This window comes from Prionailurus viverrinus, chromosome E1 (genome assembly GCF_022837055.1).
Source record: "Prionailurus viverrinus isolate Anna chromosome E1, UM_Priviv_1.0, whole genome shotgun sequence".
Classification (NCBI taxonomy): Eukaryota; Metazoa; Chordata; class Mammalia; order Carnivora; family Felidae; genus Prionailurus; species Prionailurus viverrinus.
The window spans coordinates 6968962-6994627 of record NC_062574.1 but is presented as its reverse complement, the minus strand read 5'-3'; the positions used below and the strand labels follow the sequence as shown (position 1 = coordinate 6994627).

General features: G+C 59.0%; 2 protein-coding genes across 6 annotated transcripts in view; one reads left to right on the top strand and one right to left on the bottom strand.

Annotated features, from left to right (window-relative positions):
* Positions 1 to 714: 714 nt before the first annotated feature.
* On the top strand, positions 715 to 23920 carry ELAC2 (elaC ribonuclease Z 2). Its single transcript, XM_047832391.1, has 24 exons — positions 715 to 994; positions 1578 to 1628; positions 1755 to 1825; positions 2525 to 2589; positions 3672 to 3729; positions 5149 to 5217; positions 6622 to 6729; positions 7624 to 7682; positions 10951 to 11009; positions 11124 to 11196; positions 11745 to 11857; positions 13464 to 13559; positions 14344 to 14482; positions 14564 to 14649; positions 16288 to 16406; positions 17759 to 17855; positions 19423 to 19561; positions 19957 to 19995; positions 20117 to 20226; positions 21164 to 21263; positions 21333 to 21453; positions 21561 to 21639; positions 22175 to 22319; positions 22840 to 23920. Exons 1-24 carry the CDS (start codon positions 762 to 764, stop codon positions 23071 to 23073), a joined length of 2463 nt encoding a protein of 820 aa, XP_047688347.1. The 5' UTR covers positions 715 to 761; the 3' UTR covers positions 23074 to 23920.
* Positions 23889 to 25666, bottom strand: part of ARHGAP44 (Rho GTPase activating protein 44) — a 180917-nt gene continuing 179139 nt past the window's right edge. For 2 of the 5 annotated variants that reach the window (XM_047832392.1, XM_047832394.1), the window contains one exon: positions 23889 to 25338. In XM_047832392.1, the coding sequence (XP_047688348.1) occupies positions 25199 to 25338 (140 nt within the window). In that variant the 3' untranslated portion in view covers positions 23889 to 25198. The remainder of the gene's footprint in view (positions 25339 to 25666) is intronic. The other 3 variants (XR_007146787.1, XR_007146788.1, XM_047832393.1) reach the window with 2 other exon arrangements.

The window sequence follows — 25666 nt, the reverse complement described above, 5'->3', positions numbered from 1 at the left end:
GCCGGTGTAGGCCTGCCCTTTCATAGATAACTGTAACTACCCCCACCCCACTTTACAGATAAGCAAACCGAGGCTCAGAAAGGTCGAGATCACCCCATTAACAAACGAACCAAGACCCTCTTGCTCCAGGACTTGTTCTCTTAACCCCTAATGGATTATTCTTGCTTTTCTTCCCCAAAGATAATAAAGCAATCGTTAGGAGCCTGCATCCATTCATGCGAATCAATGGAAATAAAATTAGCGAAGGCGCCTACGCTAACGCTCTCTAGAACTTACCCCCTCACATTTCATCCTAACAACCACCACAACTAAGAACGAACCAAAGTTCCAAGGGCTGACTCGCCTAGCGGGGCACATCACGACCCGTGGAAAAAGGGATCAAGCGCCCCGGGCACCCAACGAAAACTCCAAAGAATCGACTCCTATGCCAGGTGGCTTTTTCCGGCTCTGCGCTCCCGGAAGTCCCGCCCCAAGCGAAACAGTTTCCGGAAAGAATCGACGCAGGGAAAGCCGGAAAGAGATAGGGGGCGGGGTCGTTCCGGGCAATCTAGTATGCCCCCACTCTATGCCCGTCCCCAATTGACAAGCCGCGAGGGGCAAGGCTCTTCGCTATTGGACGCGTGGCCTCGCGTAGGTGGGCAGTTCGACGCGCGGCGCTCTGATTGGCTGGGCCCGCCACGCGGGGCGGAGGGGCGGGGCGTGGGGGGGGCACCAGGAGCCCAGTGACCCGCAGCCTTAGGAGCGCGGGCGGAGGCCGGCGCATGTGGGCTTTTCGCTCGGTGCTGCTGCTGCGGTCCGCGGCCGGGCGCGCCATGTCGCAGGGACCCGCCCGCCGCCAGCGGCCGCCCAAGGACCCGCTGCGGCACCTGCGCACGCGGGAGAAGCGTGGCGCGGCGTGGGAGCCCGGGGGCCCGAACACCGTGTACCTGCAGGTGGTGGCGGCCGGCGGCCGGGACGTGGGCGCGGCGCTCTACGTCTTCTCCGAGTACAACCGGTCAGTGCGCCGCCCCGGAGTCCGGCCGGGCCTAGGCGGCGTCCCCTCGTCGCGCCCCGCCCGCCCTCGGGGCTGCGGTGTCTCCGCGTCACCCGTGGGGAGTTCCGCTGCTGCAGCCGAGCTTGGCCCCTTAGGGGGTGCGGGGGGGGGGTCCCAGATGCCCTACACCCCCACGGCCGTGGGGTTCCCGGGGGCCCCTGAGAGCTGCACACTTGGGCGGGAGCGTCCTCTTTCCAACCCTTGGGCCCCGAGCCCCCTCGTGGCACACTTTGGCCGCACGACCTCTCGTGTGCCCCGACACCGGGACCTCATGGTTGGCGTGTGGGGTGGTATCAGGTCTGGTGAGGTGACGGGGGAGAGGACCCATCTCGCTCCAGCACCAGCCTGCTACACAGGCCCCCAGTCCCCCGCTCGCCGCTCCTCTAAGGAGGGTTCGTTCCCAAGCAGCATCTTCACGCCAGAAATGCAGCCCAGGAGCGCAACGTGTGTTTTTCTCGAAGCGAACAGTAAAGCATGTAAAACGGTGGCAGAGCTTTTACAGAGTAGCATCTCCTGAATGTCTTGCGTAACGTGTGTCCTGTAGGTATCTCTTCAACTGTGGAGAAGGCGTCCAGCGACTCATGCAGGAGCACAAGTGAGTCCGCCGTTTTCTCTTGGGGCGGAGGTGATTGTGGGCCCTGAACGCCGAGGTGACAGACAGGAGTGCTTCTGAAGCCGCACAGAGGGTCCCTGTGTTGCTCAAGTGTTCTGTCTTTCTTAGGTTGAAGGTGGCTCGTTTGGATAACATATTCCTGACCCGAATGCACTGGTGTAATGTGGGGGGGCTGTGTGGTAAGTATATTCTTTCTGGAGTTAGAGGCTGGAGGGAAGTCTGGGATTTTTAGCCTGCCCTGTTCGTTTTTTGTTTGTTCATTTTTGCCCATCTTCTGAGCGCACGGGAGCTGGAGTCTTTTTTCTTTTTTCTTTTTTTTTTTAATGCTTATTTTTGAGAGAGACAGAACATGAGCAGGGGAAGGGCAGACAGACACACACACACACACACACACACACACACAGAATCAGAAGCAGGCTCCAGGCTCCAAGCTGTCAGCACAGAGCCCGATGCAGGGCTGGAACTCAGAAACCCTGAGATCATGACCTGAGCTGAAGTCGGGCCACCCAGGGGCCCCTGCGCGCTGGAATTCTTTTTATGCTCGCCCCGTCAGCTGCAGCATGAAAAGCTGGGAGTCAGGACAGATTTTAACACGCATGCCGCTTCCCAAGCGTTACCATCCACTTCGTTTATCGAGTTGCTGGACTGGAGAAACGTGCCAGTAAACCGGAGGGTGTGGTGGTGATGGTTACAGTCACCTTACACCCCCGGCAGGCGTCACTGCTGCACGTGGCCCTTGATGACTGAAGCCTGAACGAGGACAAGGAGATAAATAGCTGGTGAAGCGAGGAGTGCGCCCCCTGGTGGCAGCTTCCGGGCACGGCGAGGAGACGGCTGACCTTCCTCCCTTCTTTCCTTCCTTCCTTCTTTCCTTCCAGGAATGATTCTCACCTTAAAGGAAACCGGGCTCCCAAAGTGTGTGCTTTCGGGACCTCCACAGCTGGTGAGTCTCTCCTGACTAGCTGTCAAGGCCAACCCCTCCTTTTCTAACGTGAGTCGCGAGCCGTTTCCCGTTTCTGCAAATTCCCCTGTTGCCCTCCGGAGTTAACTGACGGTGGAGTGAACCCTCCGCCTTTCAAGCTAAAGAGGCCGCGTCACCTTGCACAAGTCGCTGTATCTCCTAGAGCTTCAGTTTCTGCCTCTGTCAGATGGCTGTGATGTTCCGTAAAGTTGCGAAGGGTTCTGCGAGGTACGCACGTAAAGCGCTAAGCCAGCTCCTTACGTGTTCGGTAGCAAGTGCGCGCGCACATTTCAGACCTGTTCGTGCCTTCTGACGCAGCCCCTTCACACTGCCGAGAAGTGGTGTGCCCACCGTGATTTCCCAGTTCTTAATATGAAAGGCAGGCAGCCGCCAGGTGCTGTTAATTCTGTCTCCAAAATAGTGCCTCAAAGCCATCCATTTGTCTGTCCTCGAGGCCTTCGTGCCGTCTGTCTCCTACCCGTGTTTTCCATGACAGCTTCATACCCGCCACGCGGTGGGGACGCACCCGTAGGCAAGTCACAGCCCGCACAGTGCCGCCCCCGCAGTAGGGCCTGGGAGCCCTGTGGGTCCCGGCTCTGGCCCACCCTTGGCTTCCGTATCCCGGTCCCCACGCTGGGGCTCCGCGGGCCCCTCTTAGCTCTTCCCTGAAGCCCCTTCCCGTTCCAGGGCTTTCCTTCTGAGCCCCCAGAGCCCCGTCGCAAGGACATTTGCTCAGGAGCCTGCCTGACTCTCGGACGGGCCGTACCCCGGCCCCCCGCGTCCCACGGGCTTCTTGCAGACCCTCAGCACGGCTGCCACTCCCCGGGGGTTTGTGCTCTGCCTCGGTTCAGTTTTGTCGCCGGATTTTATGTCTCACGAGGCTGGGGAGCGCGTCCCCCGCTCACCGCCGAACCCTTGGCTTCTAGCGTAGAGCGGCCACCGCGTGACTCTTTCTGCAAAGGTGGCTCAGAATACTTACTGGGCTTTTACGTTGACTTCTCTGCATACTGCCCGTTGCCGTTTGCGCCGCCGGAACTGCTGCTTTCCTTCTTTCTCTTTTGTAGGAAAAATACCTGGAAGCTATCAAAACATTTTCTGGTCCGCTGAAGGGAATAGACCTGGGTACGTTCCTGCCTCTGACTCGTGATCGGCCATTTCTGCCTTCTGTCTGCCCCAGTCTCTCGAAGGAGAAACCATAAAAATTGGACCCTGTGAAACCTTAAAACCCCGTGCTTCATCAACAGGAGATGAATTTTTTAAATCTTGCCTGTTGCGCTTTTCTGCGCGCCCCCTCCTGCCCCCAGGTAGAGGCTAGAGATGCTACTGGGTCCAGCTGGGCTCTGCTGGGAGGCAGGTGGCCTCCTCCTGGGGCAAGGCGGAGCCCACTATGCCAGCAGGGCCCCTGCCCCCAGGCGGTCCACGTCCCTGGTTTGTTAACACTCCTCTTCAAACATCATTTGTTTTTTTTTGTTTTGTTTTGGTTTTTTTTTTGAAGCTTATTTATTTTTGAGAGAGAGCGAGAAAGCACGAGCAGGGCAGGGGCAGAGAGAGAGAGGGAGACACAGAATCCGAAGCAGGCTCCAGGCTCCGAGCTGTCAGCACAGAGCCTGACTTGGGGCTCTAACTTAACAAACCACGAGGTCAGGACCTGAGCCGAAGTCGGACGCCCAGCCCAGCTTCCTCGGGCACCCCCGATGCTCATCTTCAGTGGAAACACTAACGTCTTATTTCACATCGGATGGTGGTTCTTAGAGCTGAGATGATGCATTCCTTTTGGTGTCACGAGGCCGTGTGTTAACATATGCCTTTTAAATTTGAGAATTGTTGGGGCGCCTGGGTGGCTCAGTCGGTTAGGCAGCCGACTTCGGCTCAGGTCACGATCTTGCGGTCCGGGAGTTCAAGCCCCATGTCGGGCTCTGTGCTGACAGCTCAGAGCCTGGAGCCTGTTTCAGATTCTGTGTCTCCCTCTCTCTGACCCTCCCCCGTTCATGCTCTGTCTCTCTCTGTCTCAAAAATAAATAAACGTTATGGGGCGCCTGGGTGGCACAGTCGGTTAAGCGTCCGACTTCAGCCAGGTCACGATCTCGCGGTCCGTGAGTTCGAGCCCCGCATCAGGCTCTGGGCTGATGGCTCAGAGCCTGGAGCCTGTTCCCGATTCTGTGTCTCCCTCTCTCTCTGCCCCTCCCCCGTTCATGCTCTGTCTCTCTCTGTCCCAAAAATAAATAAACGTTGAAAAAAAAAATTAAAAAAAAAATAAATAAACGTTAAAAAAAATTTTTTTTTAAATAATAAATTTGAGAATTTTTTTTTTTAAGCAGGTAGTGAGAATACATTTTTTTCATTGAGTGTAGTATTGGCCGATGAAAATACATTGGTGCTTCTTTCTTAAAATTTGTAATTTACTCAAATTCTGGTTTTAGTATAGCTTCCCAGCAGAATCCCAAGGGAAACCATTTGCTTGTGGTTGGTGATCTGGAAGGCTCTTCCTCCCCCAGTGCCTCTGTCCAGTGCAGTCACTGCCCCGTGGTCTTTTTCATACAGCCGTGCGGCCCCACTCGGCACCCGAATACAAGGATGAGACCATGACAGTTTTCCAGATCCCCATATACAGTGAGTACAAAAGCCCCGTTTCCTGGGAGGAGGGAGGCATGTAGGTCCCGGGCAAGGAAAGGGGCATGCGGAAATAGAAAATGCTCGAGTACTGGCTTTGTGTGCCTGGTTTTGTGTTCTCGATACGATCAGGAAATTTAGTGGAAGAATTGAGATGGTTCCTGCCCTTCAGGAGTTTACAACCTCACCAGACACACTGGACTCCTAACGATCGTGATTGTACTTTGGGACATCGTAATCTGCCCTGTCAGTTTTGCACGTTTATCGCTTGGGGTTTATTTGCCACGGATGTAAGCACTCCTTTCGTGATGGGATGCTGGAGGGGTTTGCGCTAGGAAGGCGTTGTTTATAAACACTAATACTAATAGAAGTGTTGTGAATAGTTCAGAAGGTCCCGTGAACCTTCGCGAGTCCCAGGGTCGGACGACGAGGTTTTGACTTAGAAACCGTCCGCCTGTCAGGCCCCGCCACGTGTGTCTCATCTGTGTCTGGCCAGTCACACCCTGGGCCAGGTTTTGCTGATGGCGAGGAGGATGCAGGGCACTAGGGACATTCCCTTGACAGCGAGGCCTGCCAGGTGCTCAAGGGACACAGAGGACAGACAGCCCCCCGCAGGGGGCCGGGAAGCCCGGCCCTGGCCTGGACACACAGCTTGCACGGCCTCTGTGTGTGCGGGAGGGAGGTGGGTGTGTGTCTTGAGCAGAGGCAGACATGCTTGGGGCCCAGTGAGACGGCTGGTCACATCAGAGCCCGCCTTGTCTGGCTCACTCCTGGTCAGATGTCCTCTCTTTCCTGATCCCTCCCGACACCCCCGGGCCTGATGTGTGTCCCTCTCTATTCCTCCCTTCCTGGCATGTGACCGTTTGCTTTGACGTGAGCTTGTGTGGCCCAAGCTGGCCGGCTGTCCCAGCCCCTAGGGCCAATAAGGAACGTGCAGGGGGGGAGTGGGCGGGCTTCTGCGAGACAGTGGCCCAGCCGGCCTCTTAGCATGGCGAGTTGTTTTACCGGCCTGGAGACTTAACTGGCTGCAAAGTCACGGCCCTCCCACGGCCTGGAGACTTAACTGGCTGCAAAGTCACGGCCCTCCCACGGCGCTGTCACCGCCGGCCTAGGTCTGTTCGCGGAGGGTGGCGCTGGTGCGTGAACCAGCCTGCTGCCTGCCTGCGTTTCAGTCCGCAGACACTGTTGAGTCCCTGCCATGGTCAGGGCTCTTGGCTGAGCAGACATGGGAAGGGGATCAAAAGGTCCTGCGGCCCAGAGACCCGGGTGGGGAGGCACCCAGTCACTGTCATAGGAGGCAGGCTGTTTAGTGGGCACTCCGGTACCGACCCGTGTGCACAGCGGGCTCCTGGCCGTGAGCTCACCTCCGTGGCGTGGGGTCTGATTGTTTTCCATGCCGACCAGGCGAGCAGACGCGTGGAGAACGCCAGCCGTCTCAGAGTCCAGAAAGACTCAGTCCAGGGCAGTCTTCGGATTCTGGATCCACCGAAAACGAGCAGCATCTTGCAGACGGTAACGCTATTTAAACCCAACAGCATGCGGTCTCGAGAACGCTGGCTTCTTTATCTGCTGCCCCGCCCTGCTGCATTGGAACTGTTTTCGTAAGAAGCCTGTGTGTAAAACGGGTGCTTCTCTGTCCGTGTGGGACTTGGCCCGTGGGCAGAGGGTGAAGGTGGCCGTGTGGAGCTCTAGGGCCGGTCCCCGGCCCTGGCTGGGCCCCAAACTGTGTTCCGTGCACCCGGAGGAGAGCAGGCTCCGGCAGATGGGTTCGTACGCAGCCTCTCGCAGCCTTCGTTAACGCGAGGTGATCTTTCACGAGTGCACGAAGTGCTCAGCCCACGGGTCCTATCAGTGAGTGGCTCTGCCCCTTTTCCTCCAGAACGACAGGCTGCTGGGAAAGTGAGTCAGAATCCCAGGAGTAGAGGTGTTGGAGGCGTGGGACCACGGCGGGCGAGGCCGATCGTTCCTCTCTCTGCCCTGGTCGGGCCTGCTGCCCCAGAAGGGCCGGCCTGTGTGCCACCCTGGTGTGGATGGCACAGGGGCATCTTCCCTGCAGGCCTTTTATTTCGAGTTCGTTCGCGTATTCTGACACTTGTTTATAAAGCACATTACAGTTTGCTTTTTCTTCTCCCCGTCTGGGTACACTGTCATCTTTTGAAACGTTTCACCAGACATTTCTAGTTTTTCCGGTGGGCAGTTTGTGTTTTCTGTTTGCTCCGATCTCGGCGCCAGTGGGATGACATCCAGGTCTGCCGCAGAAAGGATACCAGGGTTTTCTTTGACCCTTGTCTCGTACGGTTGTGTCCGTTCCATTTTGCACAAAGCCAGACTTCGGATGGCCATCCACCTGGGAAGCCCGAGAAGGTTCACACCGGCCTTGTTCTGACCACATTCGGTTTTCCTCAGGTGTCGGCCAGAGAAAGCGTGGCAGGGACCCGTCCTTGGTCGTAGCCTTTGTCTGTAAGGTAAGCGCCTCCCCGGTGGGCTTTCGAAAGTGAGCATGCGTGGTGACCTTCTGTCAGTGCTTGTCCTGTGATTCTGAGGTGGCAGCTCCCGAGTCCCCTGTGCCCAGAAGGAGCACAGACCCCCTGTGTCTCCATCTGCCACCTATAATTTTATGTACTTTCAAACGCCCTTCCGGCAACGGAGCCCTTCCGCCTACACGCTGGTTTGTGTTTGGGAACAGTCAGCCGTCTTGCACTTCAGAAATGTGGCTTTGTGTTCCTGCAAAGGAATCGGGCCTCCGTTCAGACTCCTTCAGCTCTCTTTTAGTTCAGATGGTTTTACCGTAGCTGTTAAACCACTCGAGCTAGACGCATTTTAATGCCGGCGAGCACTCACTGAGGCCTGTGTCTGCAAATCTGAAGTTGGTCCGATTCTGTGAAAATTTTATGACAATAGAGTATTTTAAAAACTTGACTAATGGCCTATTTTTAGTAGGGCTTTGCATTAAAGTTTTATTAAGTGTAGCGAACACTTTAATCTGTGGTAAAGCTACATGTGTTGACTTTTTGTGGGCTTTCATTGGTTTTTGAGAAGTAATGTTGATTTTAAAATAGGTTTGTAATTTTCATCCAAATTATAACACCAATCAGGGAAAACACTTCTGGAAGGTCAGTAGTAATAGTTATCAGTTGCAGGATCATTGATTGTATCACTTCTGTCAACCTTATTGAAATAAATTTTTTTTAATGTTTATTTATTTTTGAGAGACAGAGTGCAAGCAGGGGAGGGGCAGAGGGAGAGGCAGACACAGAACCTGAAGCAGGCTCCAGGCTCCGAGCTGTCAGCACAGAGCCCGATGGTGGGGCTCGAACTCACTGAATGCGAGATCATGACCTGAGCTGAAGTCAGCTGCTTAACGGACTGAGCCACCCAGGCGCCCTGGTCAATTTATTTAAGTAATAGTAGGTTTTATAAGTTAGGTACTATTGCCGATAGGCTTATTACTTGGGTATCTCTGAGTTTTTAGGCAGTAAAAGAATTTTTTTTAATGTTTATTTTTGAGAGAGAGCACAAGCAGAGGAGGGGCAGAGAGAGTGGGAGACACAGAATCCAAAGCAGGCTCCAGGCTCTGAGCTGTCAGCACAGAGCCCGATGTGGGGCTGAAACTCACAAACCGTGAGTTCATGACCTGAGCCGAAGTTGGATGCTGAGCCACCTATGTGCCCCCAATTTTTAAAGTAGGTTTATACGGCAATCTGTAAATGGTATGAGGTCCTTCCCTCCTTTCTCAGTAGAGGCCATGGAGCGTGATGAAGTGTGCCCTGTGTGGTGGGGCCGCCCCCCCCCCCCCCCCAATGTAAACCTGGCCATTGCTGGGCCGCCGTTCCCGAGGCTGTGGGCTATGGCTCCCCCGGCCCTTGTGTCCCCTCCTTTGTTGTTTGCTGCCCCGTCTGGGCCCTGCTCTCACCGATCAGCCTGTGGGCCCTTATCCCTCCTGGAGTCAATTTGCTGCTTCCCGGCTGAGGCTTTGGACGGCAGCACAGCTGAGCTGGTGCAGGCCGCGGGAGGTCGAAGGCAAGAGGCCCTACGTGTGAGGGCCTGGGACTCGGGCTGTCCTCCGCTAGGAGAGCATGGGCTTCAGACCGCCGTGTGCCAGTGCGGGGCCTCATGGGATCGTGTTCTGCTTCTCCGCTGCCTGCCACACACTCTGTGCCCTCAGGTGGGCACATGTCTCTTGTGGGCTGAAGTCAGCTTGGAGTAGAGGGAGGGGTTTTGCCTGCCTTAGTCTGCAAGTCCCTGTTAAATGTTAGAGACGTAGTTTCCATCCTGAAGCCCATCAGGGTCTGTGGAGGGAAGGTCACGTTATCACAGACAATGATGTCTGAAGCCATCATCTGAGCTCATCATCTTTGTGTTACATGCACTAAAGCTGTAATCCTTCATCTAGGGTAATGTTTGCCGAGCTAGAAAATTCTAGAATCCCAGTAAGACTCAAGGATCCAAATTGGAGGCTTTGCCCTCAGAGTAGCTTCCCTTTTAAAGATCTAAGGAAGAAAATGAAAACCAAGTGGAACTTTGTAGTCAAAGATTTATTAAGTTTTTATGCCGTTTCTGACTTTTTATTATTACATGTGAAACACGTAGATCTGTAGAATGAATGTACATGTTTTTTAAGTACAGGAGGGTGACTATCAGGTTTGGGGGCGGGATTTGTTGTTTGTCCTTCCGGCATGGTAAGAGCATGTCGGGCATTTTTCATTTTACAACTTTTCTCCAGGATGAAAGCAGCTCCCTGTTATGGGTTTGCAAAAACCCCAGGGGGAAGATCACTCCCGCGTTAGTGCCTGTCACTGCCCTCACGGTTCTGGGTCCTGTAGGGATTTGTGCGATCATTTCTGTTAGACAAGGTTCTGGTCACGTCCTGTTAGCTATTAATTGGTAAGTACGGGATGATCAGACAGAAAGGTGTATGTTTCTTCTCAAGGATGCTTGAAGGATACTTTTTTTTTTTTTTTTTTAATTTTTTTTTCAACGTTTATTTATTTTTGGGACAGAGAGAGACAGAGCATGAACGGGGGAGGGGCAGAGAGAGAGGGAGACACAGAATCGGAAACAGGCTCCAGGCTCCGAGCCATCAGCCCAGAGCCGACGGGGGGCTCGAACTCACGCGAGATCACTCGAGATCTCGCGAGATCGTGAACTCACCGACCGCGAGATCATGACCTGGCTGAAGTCGGACGCTCAACCGACTGCGCCACCCAGGCGCCCCAAGATACTTTGGAAATGGATTGCATTTTATTAATCTGTAACAAGTTAACGTCAGGAAGTAACGTGCTGGGTTTTAAGTCGTTCAGCTTTTAGTCCTAAAGTATTTGAGAATCAGTGACTTCTTCAGGATGTAGGGTGGGATATGGTGTATTTCATTTCAAAGCAATAACCGGACCTGAGTGCTTCATCAAGCGGTAAGAAAGAAACCGAAATTAAAGAGCAAAGCCAGGGGCGCCTGGGCAGCTCAGTGAAGCGTCTGACATCGGCTCAGGTCATGATCTCGCGGTTCGTGGGATCGGGCCCCACATCGGGCTCTGTGCCGACAGCGTGGAGCCTGCTTTGGATCTTCTGTCTCCGCCCCTCCCCTTCTCACGCTCGCTCTCTCAAAAATAAATTAACATTAAAACACACACACCAAAAACATAAAACCAGAAAGGTGGTTAAAACCCAAGAAAAGTGGTTAAAAGCCGAGCTTCCTCCTCGCTCACTGAGATGACGTCTGCGTTCTGTCTGTGGCAGCTGCACGTGAAGAAAGGAAACTTCCTGGTGCTCAAAGCCAAGGAGCTGGGCCTCCCGGTGTGAGTGCGGCCGGGTGGCCGGGGGTGGGGGGGGTGGGGGGGGGGTGGGGGTTGGGCAGGGGGCCCATGTCCCCGCAGCACCCGGCTCACCCGTGGCTGGCCTCCTCTTTTCAGCGGGACGGCTGCCATCGCCCCCATCATCGCTGCTGTCAAGGACGGGAGGAGCGTCACTTACGAGGGCAGGGAGGTGAGGCGCCCGTTTCCGTGATGTGTCCGCAGTCCCCGTGGGGGCCCGAACGTGGGACAGCCGTGCTCTGGCCCGGGCCCCGCAGACAGAGCTCACTTTGAGGGAAGCGTGTCCACGCTGGCCACGTTTGGGTGTAAATGCAGAGCGTCTAGTTAGGGTTGGGGGTCCTCCTCTTCACGGGATGGGTGCTCTCCCTTGTCGGACATACGACAGACCCCCTGAGGGTGGGCTTGGGGCACGCGGCCCAAAGGACCGCCACCGTGCTCTTAACCAGGGTGTTTGGCGTCTGAGAATGTCAGAACCAACGGCCACAAACCCGAGGGAAGCTTGACTGTCCTGCCCGGCTTCATGGCCACTGTGGGTTTGAAGTGCCCTCTCCAAGTCTGCGTACGTGTAGAGGAGCAGCGCGAGTGGGAAGGGGGCGGGTGGTGATCCTCCCGCTGGTCCGTGCGTGTTCTGTAGGGATTCTGTGCGATTGGCAGTTCCCTGCATGTCTGCTGAGCTGGGGCTCTGCCCTCGGAGAGAGTCATCACCCCGCTGTTTTGCAGATTTTGCCTGAAGAGATCTGTACTCCTCCAGATCCCGGCCTTGCTTTTGTTGTGGTGGAGTGTCCGGACGAAGGATTCATTCGGCCCGTCTGCGAGAACGCCACCTTCAAGAGGTGACGAGGGCCGTCGGGGTGGAGGAGGGCGTCTGCCTGGCCCATGCTTGCTCCTGGCACGGAGCCGCGTCTGGGAAGCCCGTGCTCCCAGCTCCAAGTGCCGGGGTCAGGCCCCTGCTGGCAGGATTGACCAAGGGACTGCTAGTCAGCGGGCTTTATGGAGTACGCGAGTGTGTGAGTGAAATTAGGGAAGACTAAGACCCGGAGAGCCCTTGCAGACTAGAAGATCAGCGGTTGGTTAGGGTGCTAAGTCTAGGACACGTTCTAGAATTGTTTTCAGCCCTTTTTTTCTTTTTCTAAAGTTTATTTATGTTTGAGAGACATAGTGAGCATGCGCATGAGTAGGGAGGGGCAGAGAGAGGGAGAGAGAATCCCAAGCAGGCTCTGTGCTGTCAGCACGGAGCCCTCTGCCGGGCTCGATGCCATGAGCCTGAGCCGAAATCAAGAGTCAGATGCTTAACTGAGCCACCTAGGCGCCCCTGGACTATTTTTAGTTCATAAATTGTTCACTTGCCTGCATTGAAACTGTTGAGGCAGGTCTGACGTGTGTGAGAGTCTTGGTCAGGGGTCTGTGTTAAGGGATGGAACCTTAGTCTGGGAACACCTTTGTTCTGATATTCCGGTGGCCTGGGCTCCGTTGTCTCCTGTCGCGCAAAGATGCGGGACCCGTTTTCAGGTCGGCTGTCATCCCGGGTAGCTTGGCCCCACACGCCCGTGCTTTCCTCTTTCTCCCGTCCTTCGTGCTTTCTTCTGCGTGTATTTCTCCTGCTCCTAATTCTGATTTACGTGTTTCACTCAGTCGTTTTATGCTGCTTATCACAACAGACCTTCTGGGGCAGCTCTAACTCTTTCCGGTTAGTGTGAGAAGCTCTTCCTCAGACCTGCTTATTCTCCTTGGGCGACTCTGGGTACCCGGCTGGCACAGGCTTTGCGTTTCAGTCATGCCGTGGCGGCAAAGCTACTTGGAGTCCCTGTGAGCTGATTGGCGCGTGCGCTGAGGCAGTGCTGTGAGGTTTAAGCACGCGACCCTGTGCGCTCTGTGTGTGTGTGTGTGTGTGTGTGTGTGTGTGTGTGTGTGTTGTCCGTATGTCTGTCTGTGTGCATGCGCGTGCGCGGAAGGGAAGGATAGGTTAAAAATACTGTGTGAATTTTTTTACGGGAACCGGAAGGAAATGCATCCGCATGTTAGATAGTGACCCTCTCTCTCTGGACAGTGGAATCACAGACCATTGTAACGGCCCATGCCTGTGCCCTGGGTCTACTGGAAGGCGGGCAGTAAGGTAGAGCTGGAGGTGCCGAGATTTATGGGGGGAGCTGCTGTGAAAGATGGGGGGGGCGGAGCAAGAAGAGGCCTGGAGAACCTCTGTCCTGCTCCATAGGTCCGAGCCCCTGTGGCCGGAGGGGATGGGGATTGTCTCCAGCGCCCACGGGAAGGCCCGGCGGGCAGCCCCCGAGCCAACCAGAGGAGCCAGCTGGCGCCCTCCCTGTGCTCACCCACCGGGAGAGCAAGCCAAGCGCCCCCCCCACGGCTGCACAGGCACCGTGTGCGAACGTTGTGAGCCTGTATCACTGTCCAAAGCAAAACGCCGCTCTTCCCTCCCCCCAGGTACCAGGGAAATGCCGAGGCCCCCGTGGCGCTGGTGGTTCACATGGCCCCGGAGCGTGTGCTTGCGGACTCCAGGTACCAGCAGTGGATGGAGAGGTAGGACCCTGTGCCGTCTGTCTGTCCTCCCCTCCTTCCCCCGGCAGACACCTGTGCCCCGCGTGGGGAACAGCTGCCACTAGGTGGCGCCATGCGCACACATCCAGCAGCTAGTGGGGTCCCCGCACACTCCGTGTCCCAGTGAGCACCGCCCGCTCTTGATGACCCCGTGGCCGAGTCCTAAAGAAGAGACTGGCCAGTGTAGCACAGCAGCCTCAGGTCACTGGACACCCAGCATGTGACAGGCAGTGTGCTGGTGCCTCGCTATTTCATCCCGTCCTGCGAGGTGGCCATCTGCCCACGCTCGGGACCGGGAGAAGAGGGCGCTCCACGCCGGCCCAGCTCAGCACCAGGCGGGGCCAAACCAGGTGGTGTCGGAGCTAAGCTCTGAGCGCAGGGTGACGTGGTGGGGTTCCAGCCCCCCAGCCCCCTGTTCATCCAGGCGCCCCCTCCGCTCCTTCCTGGATAGCCGGTTCGTCGTCACCCTCTGTTCCTGGAGGAGGGCCTGAGCCCTAACACACGTGGTCTGTTTTCCTTTTATGGTGCCTTTTCTTCTACCCTGAACTCCATTTTGTTTCCCAGTCCCTATGTAGGCGCCCGACGTCTTAGCTTTCTGGTTTCTTCTGGACTCTTTCCAGTCCGCAGAGAGCACTGGACTCCGAGCAGAGCAGTGCGACTTCCTCTCTCTGAGCCCCTCCACCTACCTACGTGCACTGGTGTCGCCGCTGTCCCCGCAGCGGGGTTCCCCCTGCAGGGCACCGTGAACACGCCGTCTCTGCCTTAGGTTCGGGCCCGCCGCCCAGCACCTGGTCCTGAACGAGAGCTGCTCGTCCGTCCACAATCTCCGCAGCCACAAGATCCAGACGCAGCTCAGCCTCATCCACCCCGACATCTTCCCCCCGCTCGCCACCCCCTGCCGCCAGGTAGTGCCCCACACGGTCCCCCAGCCCAGCCCGGCCCCTCGGCTCCGTTTCTCTCCACGCAGTGGGGTTTGTCTCTTCCAGGAGGAAGTCCCGGCTTCCCGTGTGCCCACCGTCCGGGGCGAGTGCCTCCTCAAGTATCAGCTGCGTCCTCGGAGGGAGTGGCAGAGGTCAGGACGACTCTGAGCTGACGGAAGGGTCTAGAGCGGGAGCGGCAGGCTCTTCTCGTGAAGGGCCAGGTAGTGAATACTGCAGCCTGTGCGGGCCACGTGGCCTGGTCTCGGGCACTGAACTCTGTCCCTGCTGCAGATGAGCCCCGGACGAGCAGTAAATGAACGGGGGCGGCTGTGTCCCAGAGCAAAGTCACCAGGACACGCGGCTCTGGTTTGGGTCGAGGCGGGAGGGTGAGGCCAGCGACGAAGCTTTTGCAAAGTCTTCCCCATGACGACAGGGACACGTACGTGTCCCTTGTTTTACATCAGAGAAGTAACGTGTGTTTGGAGAAAATTAGTCACCCATCATCTCGTCCCCGAGATGAGAGAAATTGATGGTTAACATTCTGTTTTTAAATTGGAACAAGCAGGGAATGTATCTTTTGAAAAGTGTGTATGTGGATCTGTGACCTGACACGTCTTTCTTTTCCTGAGTCATTGCGTGGTCTTTGGTAACCGGATTTCTAATGGCATTGCAGATGGGGTGTTTGTTCATTTTAGACGTTTCTAGTTTTGTGTTGTTCCACTGAAGCATCGAGTGTTTTATAGGCAAGCGTCTGAGGGGAACTCTGTTCCGTCAGGGGGGTTCGCAGGTGTGGGGTTACTGGGTCGGAGGGCACTCGGTGAGCGTTAAGTTGCCGGCAGGAAAGCCTCTACCAGTCCAGCCAGTACCGTGGGAAGTGCCTCCCGCCCACACATCTCTCACGTTCAAGTGAATCCCGAGCGAGTTGAAGCTTCCCGTCCACTGTGTTGTGACTGCACGCTGTGTGCTCTTGTGACGAGTGCTCGGGCTTTTTACAGACCGTGCGGTCTTCAGATTTCGGAGCCTGCTGTCAGCCTCTGCACACAAGGCTCATAAAGCTGAGCCCAGCCGGTACCCAGATGCGCCTCATGCCCACGCATGGTGCAAGTCCCGGGCCTCCTGGGTCGGATTCTGGGGACCCGGGCCTGGCCTCCCTGTGCGAGCGCCCGGTCGGGGTGGGGAGCCGCTGACGGAGGCTTGCCTGTCAGCGTGGCGGGACCAGCCACGTCACATCGCCGGGGCCTCGCGAGAAATGCATCAGTCAAGGCCTGCTTTTCCACAGGGTTCTTGGGCTCTGAGGACTTGTTACCACGCGAGCCATTGCTCGTGGGCTGTGCGTGTCCACCAGGGCTGTCTGCTCCTCTCCCCTCCCTTCCTCTGGCTCCCAAGGGACGTCAGGCATCGTCTGGAGATGTTTTTTGTGGTTACAGCCCGGGAGGGCCTGGGGGCTGCCAGTGGCTTCGAGTGGGTGGAGGTCGGGGTGGCGCGCAGGACCCTGCCCTGAATGTCGGTCGTGTCGGGTTCGTGAGACTTTGAGCTGAGATGTCATGAGGGGCTGAAGCTATTCAGAACTTGCTCTGAGACACCCCCCCCCCCCCCCCCGACTAGGCTGAGAAGGAAGCGTCCACACGGCAGGAGGACAGGACCGCCCGGGGTCTCAGGCACTTGGCCTTCACTCTTGATGTGAAGGACTTTCTGCCGGTTGCGTCCATAGGTCAATTCCAGACATCCATTCGGGTGTCTGCTTGAGGCCACGCCCGGGCCGGTCGCCTGAGACGCTTTTCTCCCTGCAGGGATGCGGTTATTAACTGCAATCCTGAGGAGTTCATCGCCGAGGCCCTGGAGCTCCCCAACTTCCAGGAAAGTGTACAGGAATATCGGAAGGCTGTGCGGGACGGCCCAACTCCCGCAGGTGAGCGGAAGACCCCAGAACAGCCTTCCTCTGCTGGCTGCTGGTGTTTTCGGAGCGCTAAGCAGGAGGTCGGCAGACACCCTCTGACCTGGGCTAGTGACGTCACGCGTGTTCTCTGAGAACACCGGTGCCCGTGCCTGCCGCCTGCCCTCCCGCCAAGACCAGGTGCATCAGAGTGTTTGGTGACGGCACCCGGCCATTCTTTACAAGGCACGTGGCTGTGTGCGGCGGGCCTGGGAGCTCCCGCCGGCCTCTGGAAAGAGCTCTGAACCCTGGCCGAGCCGACTCGGGATCCGGTCCTGGCTTTGCTGAGGATCCACAAGAGATTTGGCCACGACGCCCGCCTTGCTGGGTGACACTCACCATTGTGCCGTCAGCAAGAGCAGTGGGGGGGATCTTGGTGACCTTTGCTGCAGGAGCTGGTTTTTCTAGGGTGCTTTTCAGCTAATGATAGAAGCGGAGAACGCTGGTCCAGAAAGCGGGTGGGCGTTCATGGGGCCAGATGGCCTTCCACCCAACTGCAGTTTCTGAGGTTTTTGTTTTTGTTTATCTTGGAGAAAGAGCACGAGTGTGCTCTTGGGAGGGGCAGAGAGAAAGGGAGACAGAGGACCCGAAGCGGGCTCTGCGCTGACAGCAGAGGGCCTGATGTGGGGCTCGATCCCATGAACCACAACATCACGACCTCAGCCGGAGTCGGATGCTTGACCCACCGAGCCACACAGGCACCCCGCCCCCCCCCCCCCTACAGTTTCTGCATGGAAGTTCGCCTGGGCGGGTATAGGGGCTCCTGCCCCCAGAAGTAGCCTTCCCATCTGTCTGCTTTGGGTTTGTGATTGCATTTCTGGTTTGCGTGTGAAAGATGCACCGGGATCAGGCTCCTGGCCGTGCACGTGGAGCTGGTCAGGCTGGCTGACAAGGGGCCTCGGCTTCGGAACCATCAAGTCTCTCTAGACTCTTGTTCTGGCTCCACCTCCTCTGGAGAGAGCCTGCGTGCGGTGCGTCCCCTCTGAGCCTGCTTGTGTCCCCTGTAAAGCTCTTGGTGGGAAGAGCTGGATGCCAGGCAGAACCCGCCCCTTGAGGTAAACGATTCACAGCGTAAAGGCCCCTTCGTTTCGTAAAGGACCAGGAGCACTTCTTTCCAAGGAAGGGCCGTGGGATTTATTTGCCCTTCCTCCCAGACAGCTATTGACGCCCAAACAGCCAGTGGAGGGGGGCCTTGCCTCCTGAGGCCCTGCCAGGTGGGATCCGCAGCCCCTCCTGGGAAGCCAGACTTAACGCCCCTCCTGGCTGAGTGCCGGCTCACTTTGGACCCACAGAAATGGGCTCTTTCTCGTGTGTGTGTGTTTCCATAGAGAATGGAAGCCAGTATCCAGAAATCGTCTTCCTCGGGACGGGGTCTGCCATCCCGATGAAGATTCGGAACGTCAGCGCTACGCTTGTCAACATAAGGTACTGCGTTCCTGGAGCTCCCTCCCCCCCGTGCGCCGGGCACCGCCCCGACTTCTCAAACAGAACCCCTGCCCCGCCCCCCGGCCCAGGGGCAGATGGGGCGTCCTCTCGGCCAGAGGGCCGGGGAGAGGAGTCGTGGGCGCTGATGCGTCTCGTGATTAACCTCAGTAGCTGGCGCTTCCGCGACTCACCAGGCTTCGTCCCATGCGCTGTCTGTTGATGAAAATAGCCGGCCCCGCCGTCTGCCGTGCGCTTTGCTGAGAAACCATCTCGCCGAGTTTTCATGTTAACCCTATGAAGCAATGCCCACCCGTTGCCTTGATCGGTAAACCAACGCTCAGAGAGGCTACTGGTTCCCACCGCCGGTCGCGGCAGCTCCGGAGTGTGAGGCGGTGTCTTCATCGCTGTGCCGTGCTGTCCCCGAGCTGGTGACTGCTGGTGCGTGGAGCGGCCGCGGGGCTGGTGCGCCCGTCTCGTGCTCGGCCCTCGGACTCGGTTCTCTTGGGTCGGGCCGGCGTCCTCCCCCGCAGAGAGGTTAACCCGGGAGCCGGGCCGTGTTCGCCGTGCGTCTGCAGATGCGTCCGTGGAGGAAGTCAGACTGTGAGGGGCCGGGCCCTCTTTGAGACCGTGCGTGCTCGTCTCGGATGCCAGCCGTGTCCAGTGCGCACGGCATGTACGAGGCGCGCCCTGACATCAAACGTGCGCGCATCTGGGACGGACTCCGTAGGACCCCGGAAGAGCAGTCAGGCAGCCAGGCCTCCCTCTGGGGGCTGAGAGGCTCCATGGAAGGGGCTTCTCCCGAACAACCCCCCCCCCCCCCCCCCCCGTGGCACTGAGCCTGACGCGACTCGTCCGGAGGCGCTTCCGCAACGCGGTCCCTGCCCGGAAGGTCACGTGTCTGTGTGTCTGGGGCTTTTCCCCGGAGGCCGGCCACAGTGCCCCCTGCCGGACAGCCCCTCCCGGAGGAGGACGAAGGCCTGCGGGAGACTGGCCTCTCCCCGCGGGGCAGAGGCTGAGACGGGCCATCGGGATGGAAGCACCCGGGGCCCGACTCCTCGAGCGGCTCCCCGGCAGTAGCGGGGCCTCCGCCGGTCACCCCCCTGCGCCGGCGGTCACTGCCTGTCCCGCCCCTGCCGGGCAGGGGGCGGCCCGGGCTGAGGAGGCCAGGACTGCTCGACCGGAAGCACAGCGGGCGGCTGCCCCGCGTGCTCACCCGTGCCCGGCGCTGGTGCGGCCGCGGGGGCCGTTGCCGGGTTCAGCTCCGATAACCCGAGGGGCCTCCTTGCGAGTAGATGCTTTTGTCCTCCCGTTTCACAAGCCGGGCGCCAGCATCCGCGTGGCCCTGGGTACTGTGTGTGTTCAGGGGTTTCCGTGGCCGGTGGCCGCCTCTGTGCGATGAGCTCTGGCGTCCGGAGTTGCCGTGGCGTTGGGCTCGGCCTCTCAGCGCGCGAGAGGTGTGGGAAGGCGTGGGAGGGACGCAGCCGCTCACCCCACCTCTTCCGGACGTGGGAGGCCTGCGGGCCCCAGGGGCCTTTCCCGGCCACGTGACCGTCACCCTCGTCCACAGCCCCGACAGGTCCCTCCTCCTGGACTGTGGTGAAGGCACGTTCGGGCAGCTGTGCCGTCACTACGGAGACGAGGTGGACAGGGTCCTGGGCACCCTCGCCGCTGTGTTCGTGTCCCACCTGCACGCGGATCACCACACGGTGAGCGGCGGGGGGACCCCGGCGGAGGGACCCCGGCGGAGGGCAGGCGCCGCTCTGGCCCGCGCTACCCCCCTTCCTTTCCTGCTGTGCCCAGATGTGCCCAGGGCCTTGGCTCTTCTCTCGCTGGTGCGGTCGCTCCGCTCGGTGCACTGCCTTGGACAAGGTCCCGCTGTCAGCCTTCACCCGGCTTGCCTGCCCGCGAACCTGCCCTGAGGGGACCTCCCAGGGCCAGTGGGGACCCCAGACCCCTGCCCTGTCCCTGGTCACGCTGCCCACGGATTGTGGCTGATAGGGAGGTGGGAGCGGCTGCAAGAGCAGGACGCCAGAAGCCAGACGAGGCGTGGCGGAGGGGACTCCGGACGTGGCTGACGCGTGTCCCCTTCTCCCCCCTGCAGGGCTTGCTAAATATTCTGCTGCAGAGGGAGCGAGCCCTGGTAAGTGCCGCGCGCACATTTATTGTCCTTTGAGTTTGGTTGGCTCACCCCTCGGCCACGTCTCCTGTCACCCTGAGCTCCCGTCCCTGACTTGGCGCTCCCTCGGGTGTCCCTGCCTCAGGCATCTCTGGGAAGGCCGTGTCACCCTCTGCCCGTGGTCGCCCCGACCCAGCTCAGGGCTTGGCTCCAGCAGTACCACCACCAGTGCCAGCGGATCCTGCACCACGTCAGGTGAGCGTCGGCACCTGCCGCCTTGGGCCGCGGCCCTCGCGAGCCGCCCGCCGGGACCCCGCAGCCTTCCCCGGGACTGGGCCCCCGGCGGCGGGCGACGGGGTAGGGACGCTTTGACTCCAGGACAGGGACCGTTGACGGTTCCCGTGCTGCATCTCGGCCCAGCCCTCTTTTCGGTTCTGCTCTAGTTCCTAGCTTTACGCCCGCACTTCTCCATGAAAGCGGCCCAGGGCCCGGCGCCCGAGCAGGGGCGACCCGGGGAGGGAGTCCCTGTGCCTGGGATCGGTCCCCTCACTGTAGCCTCCGGCAGCCCTCATCCGCGACGTCTCTTACCGCGGCCTCGGGGCTTGGTTTGGCTCTTTTTAAATGACAACTCTCTTCTCTTAGTTACTCATTTAAGTACTTTCTTTACAATAACGCTTTTGGGGCTTTCTAGCCAGACACTTGTACTTTGAATCACGTTAACATAACATAACATAACACCCAGGGGCACCTGGGTGGCGGGCTCTTGATTTCTGCTCAGGTCATGATCTCACTGTTCGTGAGATTAAGCCGGGAGTCGGGACCTGCACTGACAGTGCATAGCCCGCTTGGGATTGTCTCTCTTTCTCTGCCCCTCCCCCACTTGCCCTCTCTTTCTCTCTCAAAATAATTTTTTTTTAATGTTTTTATTTATTTTTGAGACAGAGACGGAGCATGAGCAGGGGAGGGGCAGAGAGAGAGAGACACAGAATCTGAAGCAGGCTCCAGGCTCTGAGCTGTCGGCACAGAGCCCGACACATGGCTTGAACCCACAAACTGCGAGATCATGACCTGAGCCGAAGTCGGACGCTCAACCGACTGAGCCACCCAGGCGCCCCCTCTCTCAAAATAATTTAAAAAACCCATGACATTTTTTTTTTTCACGCATGCGTTAAACTCTTCTGTCTTCTCCCAGCCTGATTCCTGCCAAATGCCTTCAGAAAGGGGCAGAGGTGCCCAGCCCCGAGGTTGAAAGGCTGATTGGTTCGCTGCTGCAAGCGTGTGATCTGGGAGAGGTAAGGGGGCGCCCGCAGGCGGGAGGGTGACAGGGGGCACAGCCGGAGGCCGCTCAGCCGCTCCTTCAGTTTCAGACCTGCCTGGTCCGGCACTGCAAGCATGCTTTCGGCTGCGCGCTGGTCCACACGTCCGGCTGGAAGCTGGTCTATTCGGGTGACACCATGCCCTGCGAGGCTCTGGTCCAGATGGGTGAGTGGAGGCGAGTGTGGGCGGGGGAACGGATGGCGGTGTGGACCCGGGACCCAGCGTTTCTCAGGCAGAGGGCTCTGCTCCAGTGTCTGCTGCTTCCTCTCTAGGGAAGGACGCCACCCTCCTGATACACGAGGCCACGCTGGAGGACGGCTTGGAGGAGGAGGCCGTGGAAAAGACGCACAGGTAGGGGAGACTGATGAGCCGCTCCCTTCTCCCTGGAGGCACTCGGAGCCACCTCGCGTCAGCCCCGAAGGGAACGACTGTGCTCTCCAGGGACCGTGACACGGGGCCAGCTGGCTTCCCACTAGGCCGTGGGGGCTTCTGCCCTCATTTCTGCAGTGCAGTACGGGCAGGGTGCTAGCCGGGGTGGGGATCGAGCATTGCGCCTATGGTGGCAGAAACGGAAGCCACAGCAGGGAGCTGCCCGGGGAAGTGCAGGCCCGCCTGGGTCGCGGGCTGTTGCTGTGACAAGAGTGTGTACCCCAAGCGAGAAGCCCCCTGCCCGTTCGCTGCCCTCAGGACAGGCGCCCTGACGCCAGCCCAGGCCTGGGCTCCGTTTGGGGGCGTGTGCGAAGAATCCAGCCGTCAGGAAGAGTTTGTAGGCAGTAGGGGCACTGACGGAGGAGCCCCCCCTCCCCCACCCAGCCTTCCCGGGGCCTGTGTGTGACCGGGTCTCCCTCCGCTGGGCGCCGGCCTCACGCGTGCCCTCTGTCGGCAGCACCACGTCTCAGGCGATCGGCGTGGGTGTGCGGATGAACGCGGGCTTCACCATGCTCACCCACTTCAGCCAGCGCTACGCCAAGGTCCCCCTCTTCAGCCCCGGCTTCAACGACAAAGTGGGGATCGCCTTTGACCACATGAAGGTCTGTGCGTGTGGGTCTTGCACGGGGGGGGGGGGGGGGGGCGGTGCGCTCCGGGTAGGAGCGGGGTCTGTCCATCCTCCCGCCGTGGCCCGCCCGGCAGGATGGCAAGGCCGACTTTCTCCGGGGCCTTCGGGCCGGACCGGGGTCTCTGGCCGCTGGAGTCGCTGAGGAGTCAGGCCCGGCCGTCCCCACGGCCGCGTCGTCTGCACCTCGGCACTTGCTGGGGAGTCGGTGTTCTCTCTCGTCAACTGGCCAGGAGGCCAGCCTGGGGCCTCCGGTCCCTCTGAGTGAGGACGGACAGCCTCGCCTTTCCTGACCCCCGTGCGGTTTTGCTCCTTTGGCCACGAGAGGGTTGTCCGTGCCCCTTTCCCTAGAGGGCTTCCTCCTCCCGCGGCCTTGTCCTCCTCCCGCTGGTAGGAAGGCGGGTGGGGGGCCAGCCGGCACCTGCCGCGGCAGAGGGCTCCCTCCGCGCAGCTGACCCTGACGCACGTCCTTGTTCTCCGCTCCGCTCCCCTCCCAGGTCTGCTTCGGGGACTCCGCCACGGTCTCCAAGCTGATCGCCCCGCTCCAGGCCCTGTTTGCCGGCGACATCGAGGAGATGGAGGGGCGCAGGGAGAAGCGGGGGGTGCGGCTGGCGCGGGCGGCTCTCCTCTCCGGGGAGGTGGGCGGCCCCGAGGACGGGGCGCCCCAGCAGAAACGGGCCCTCCCGGAGCAGCCGCAGAGCCCTCAGAGCAAGAAGGTTAGGGCCCAGTGAAGGCCCAGAGCGACCCCAGACTCGGGAGGCTGGCATCCTCCGCGCGGTGGCCCCGGGTCTGCTCCCCTGGGCAGCCCTCGGCGGGGCCCAGCCCGGCCTTGGGACGTGAGGCTGCCGGATGGAAAAACGGACAGGTGGAATTCGGTACAAGCCAATTTTTAAGGAAGTCACGAAAAACGGCGGCCCATGCCTGCCGCAGCCAATGCGTTCTCTCTGCACACCCGAGGCGAGCAGTGTCCCAGGAACGCCGCGTGGTGGACGTGAGTGTCTGAGTACCCGAGACTCCAGAAATACCACTTCCAAAGACAGAACCCAGTAAAGATGCCGCGTGGAACCTAAGTGCTTTGCTTCGTCCTCTTAACACCGCTGAGGAGGAGTCTCCCCGCCCTGCACCCAGGGAGACCTGGAAGCTCCGATGACTTCTAGGACCTCCGGAGCCTGTCCCTAGGAAGTGGCCACCCCTCTGTGCCCTGGATTTTGACAGAAGTCAAGCCATGCCGGCTCAGGAAGACGCGGGTCCTCGCACTGTTCGGCGGGAGACCCCCTCACCACCCTGGAGTCATGAGAAATCCGACGCCGAGTTGGCTCTCCTGCCCTCCTTGTGGGATTTAACAACGCTGAGGTTAGTGCTTGGAAACCGAGGGAATTTTCAAAGATGAGTCTGGTATTTATTTGTGTCTTCTCCCTCCCAGGAGAACACACAGATTTGAAAGTGAAACCAAGGATGTAGCCTTGCCCAGCCCTGGTCTCAGGTTTCCTCCCGAGGAGGAATGTTCCCGGCAAGTTAATGGTCAAAACAAGAAGATAGGCCACGCTCAGGGATAATAAATCTATTTTAATAACATTACTTTTGACAACTATTTGTACATGTATTTAAAGGTAACTTTCAACCCCTGGGCTCCGTTACAAATTGGGTACTGAACCGTCCTCGCCAGAAGTGAGCAAAGCTGTTTGTTAGCATCAAAAGTGGCAAAATCCCACCAGCAGGGAGGGTTACTTTACACCGTGTGTGGGGGGAAATAAGCATTTGAATTTCTCATTGTACACCTATACATGGGTTTAGTTTGGCTCAAATTCAACAAATATAGATTTCATATATACAAACATTATATCATGTATAGGTAGATCGCATCGATTTTAAACGGATAAAATCGGAACTTTTGAGTTGCATGCAAGACCCGATGCCGTCTCACTCCCTTAATCCCCAAGTGTGACTGGGCTTCCTGTGTCCTCCGGCGCCGCCCCACTGCTGAGCGCAGCCCGCGGGCCCGGGGGCCGTGCCTCCTGCCCCGCGTCGCCGAGGGCCACCTTCCCTTACTGCCTGCTGCTCGGGTTCGCGCGATTATTGCTGTTCCCTGCGGCCTCCGGGAAGGAGAGGCGACCTGCCGTGGGGGGGCGGGGGCGGGTATGGGGGTAGTTACTGTCGGCGGAGGTTTCTGCGGGGCCAGGGCGCCATCCTCCGCCGTCCAGGCGCCCTCAAGATCAGATTAGAAATTCAGAAGTATAAAACGAGAAGGTAGTGACGGGAGCTTTCGGTCACACGGTAGGAAAAGCAAAACCCTTAGGAAGGGAAGCAGATTTTGTGTTAAGCCATTGACTTTAAAGCCCACGCGTCAGGGCGGCCGCAGGTTGTACACCGGCTGCCTCCCCCACCCCCCGACTTGCACTGCGGGCGCACGTCGCTGCCACGACTTCTGGATCCCAGAGCCAGCCTGCTGTGGGGGGGGGGGGGGGGGTCCCCTGTAGTCACCGAGGTGACGGAAGGGCGCCCCCCGAGCTGTCAGAGCCTGGGAGGGCAACCGCGGGTGGCACCAGGCACCCCAACCCTCCCCGCACCCCCAGCCTGCAGCTGCAAACGACCTTTCTGACGCACAAGCCTGGGGGGGGGGGGGGGGGGGGTGTGAAAGTGGATGAAAATAGGCACAAAGTCAAAAGGCAAAGATCAAACAAAAGGCCAAAGTCACCACCCCGGGGAACAAACGAACTCTGCACCTACTCCGGCCACGCAGGCCGGAGGGGACAGTTTGGCGCACGACTCCAGCCTCGCTGGCAGTGACCGCACAGCCGCTCGCTCGGCGAGCCCAGGGGGCGCTCCAGGGTGGGTGGTGGGCGGGGCCTGCGCGGGTCAGAGGGCGGTGCTCTCAGACTCCTCCTCCGAGTCCCTCTTCTCCGTCACCGAGTGTCGCCGCGCGTGCTCCAGGGGGCTCAGGCGGAGCGGCGGCCCGAGCTCTACGTGGATGGAGGGGATGTCAAAGTGGACGAGATCTGCAAGGTGGCAGAGAGAGGGGCGGCTGAGGGGCTGGCGGGGGCCTCCCGCCCACCGCAGGGTTGGGGTGGGCCTGGGTTGCTCTGCTCCTTCCCCCGGAGCCTGTGGGAGCGGAGCACCCCGACCCCTTCCGAAACCCATCCCGCGGAGGCGGGGGGGGGGGGGGGGGGGGGGGCGGTTCACGGAGGAGCCCCCGCAGCTCCCGGGCCGCGCCCCGCTGACACCCTCCAGCTCTGCTCTCCGAGGGGAGGTGGCTTTCGGGGCGGGGCTCAGGGACCTCAGGCTGTGGGGACAGACCCCACCCCCCCCCACCGTCGGCCCCAGGAC

Excerpts from the sequence above, each read along its gene's own strand:
- ELAC2 (XM_047832391.1), top strand. The coding sequence starts at position 762 with ATGTGGGCTTTTCGCTCGGTGCTGCTGCTGCGGTCCGCGGCCGGGCGC. Across the intron at positions 16,407-17,758 it reads GGACGGCCCAACTCCCGCAG|AGAATGGAAGCCAGTATCCA; the intron begins GTGAGCGGAAGA and ends GTGTTTCCATAG. Across the intron at positions 17,856-19,422 it reads GCTACGCTTGTCAACATAAG|CCCCGACAGGTCCCTCCTCC; the intron begins GTACTGCGTTCC and ends CCTCGTCCACAG.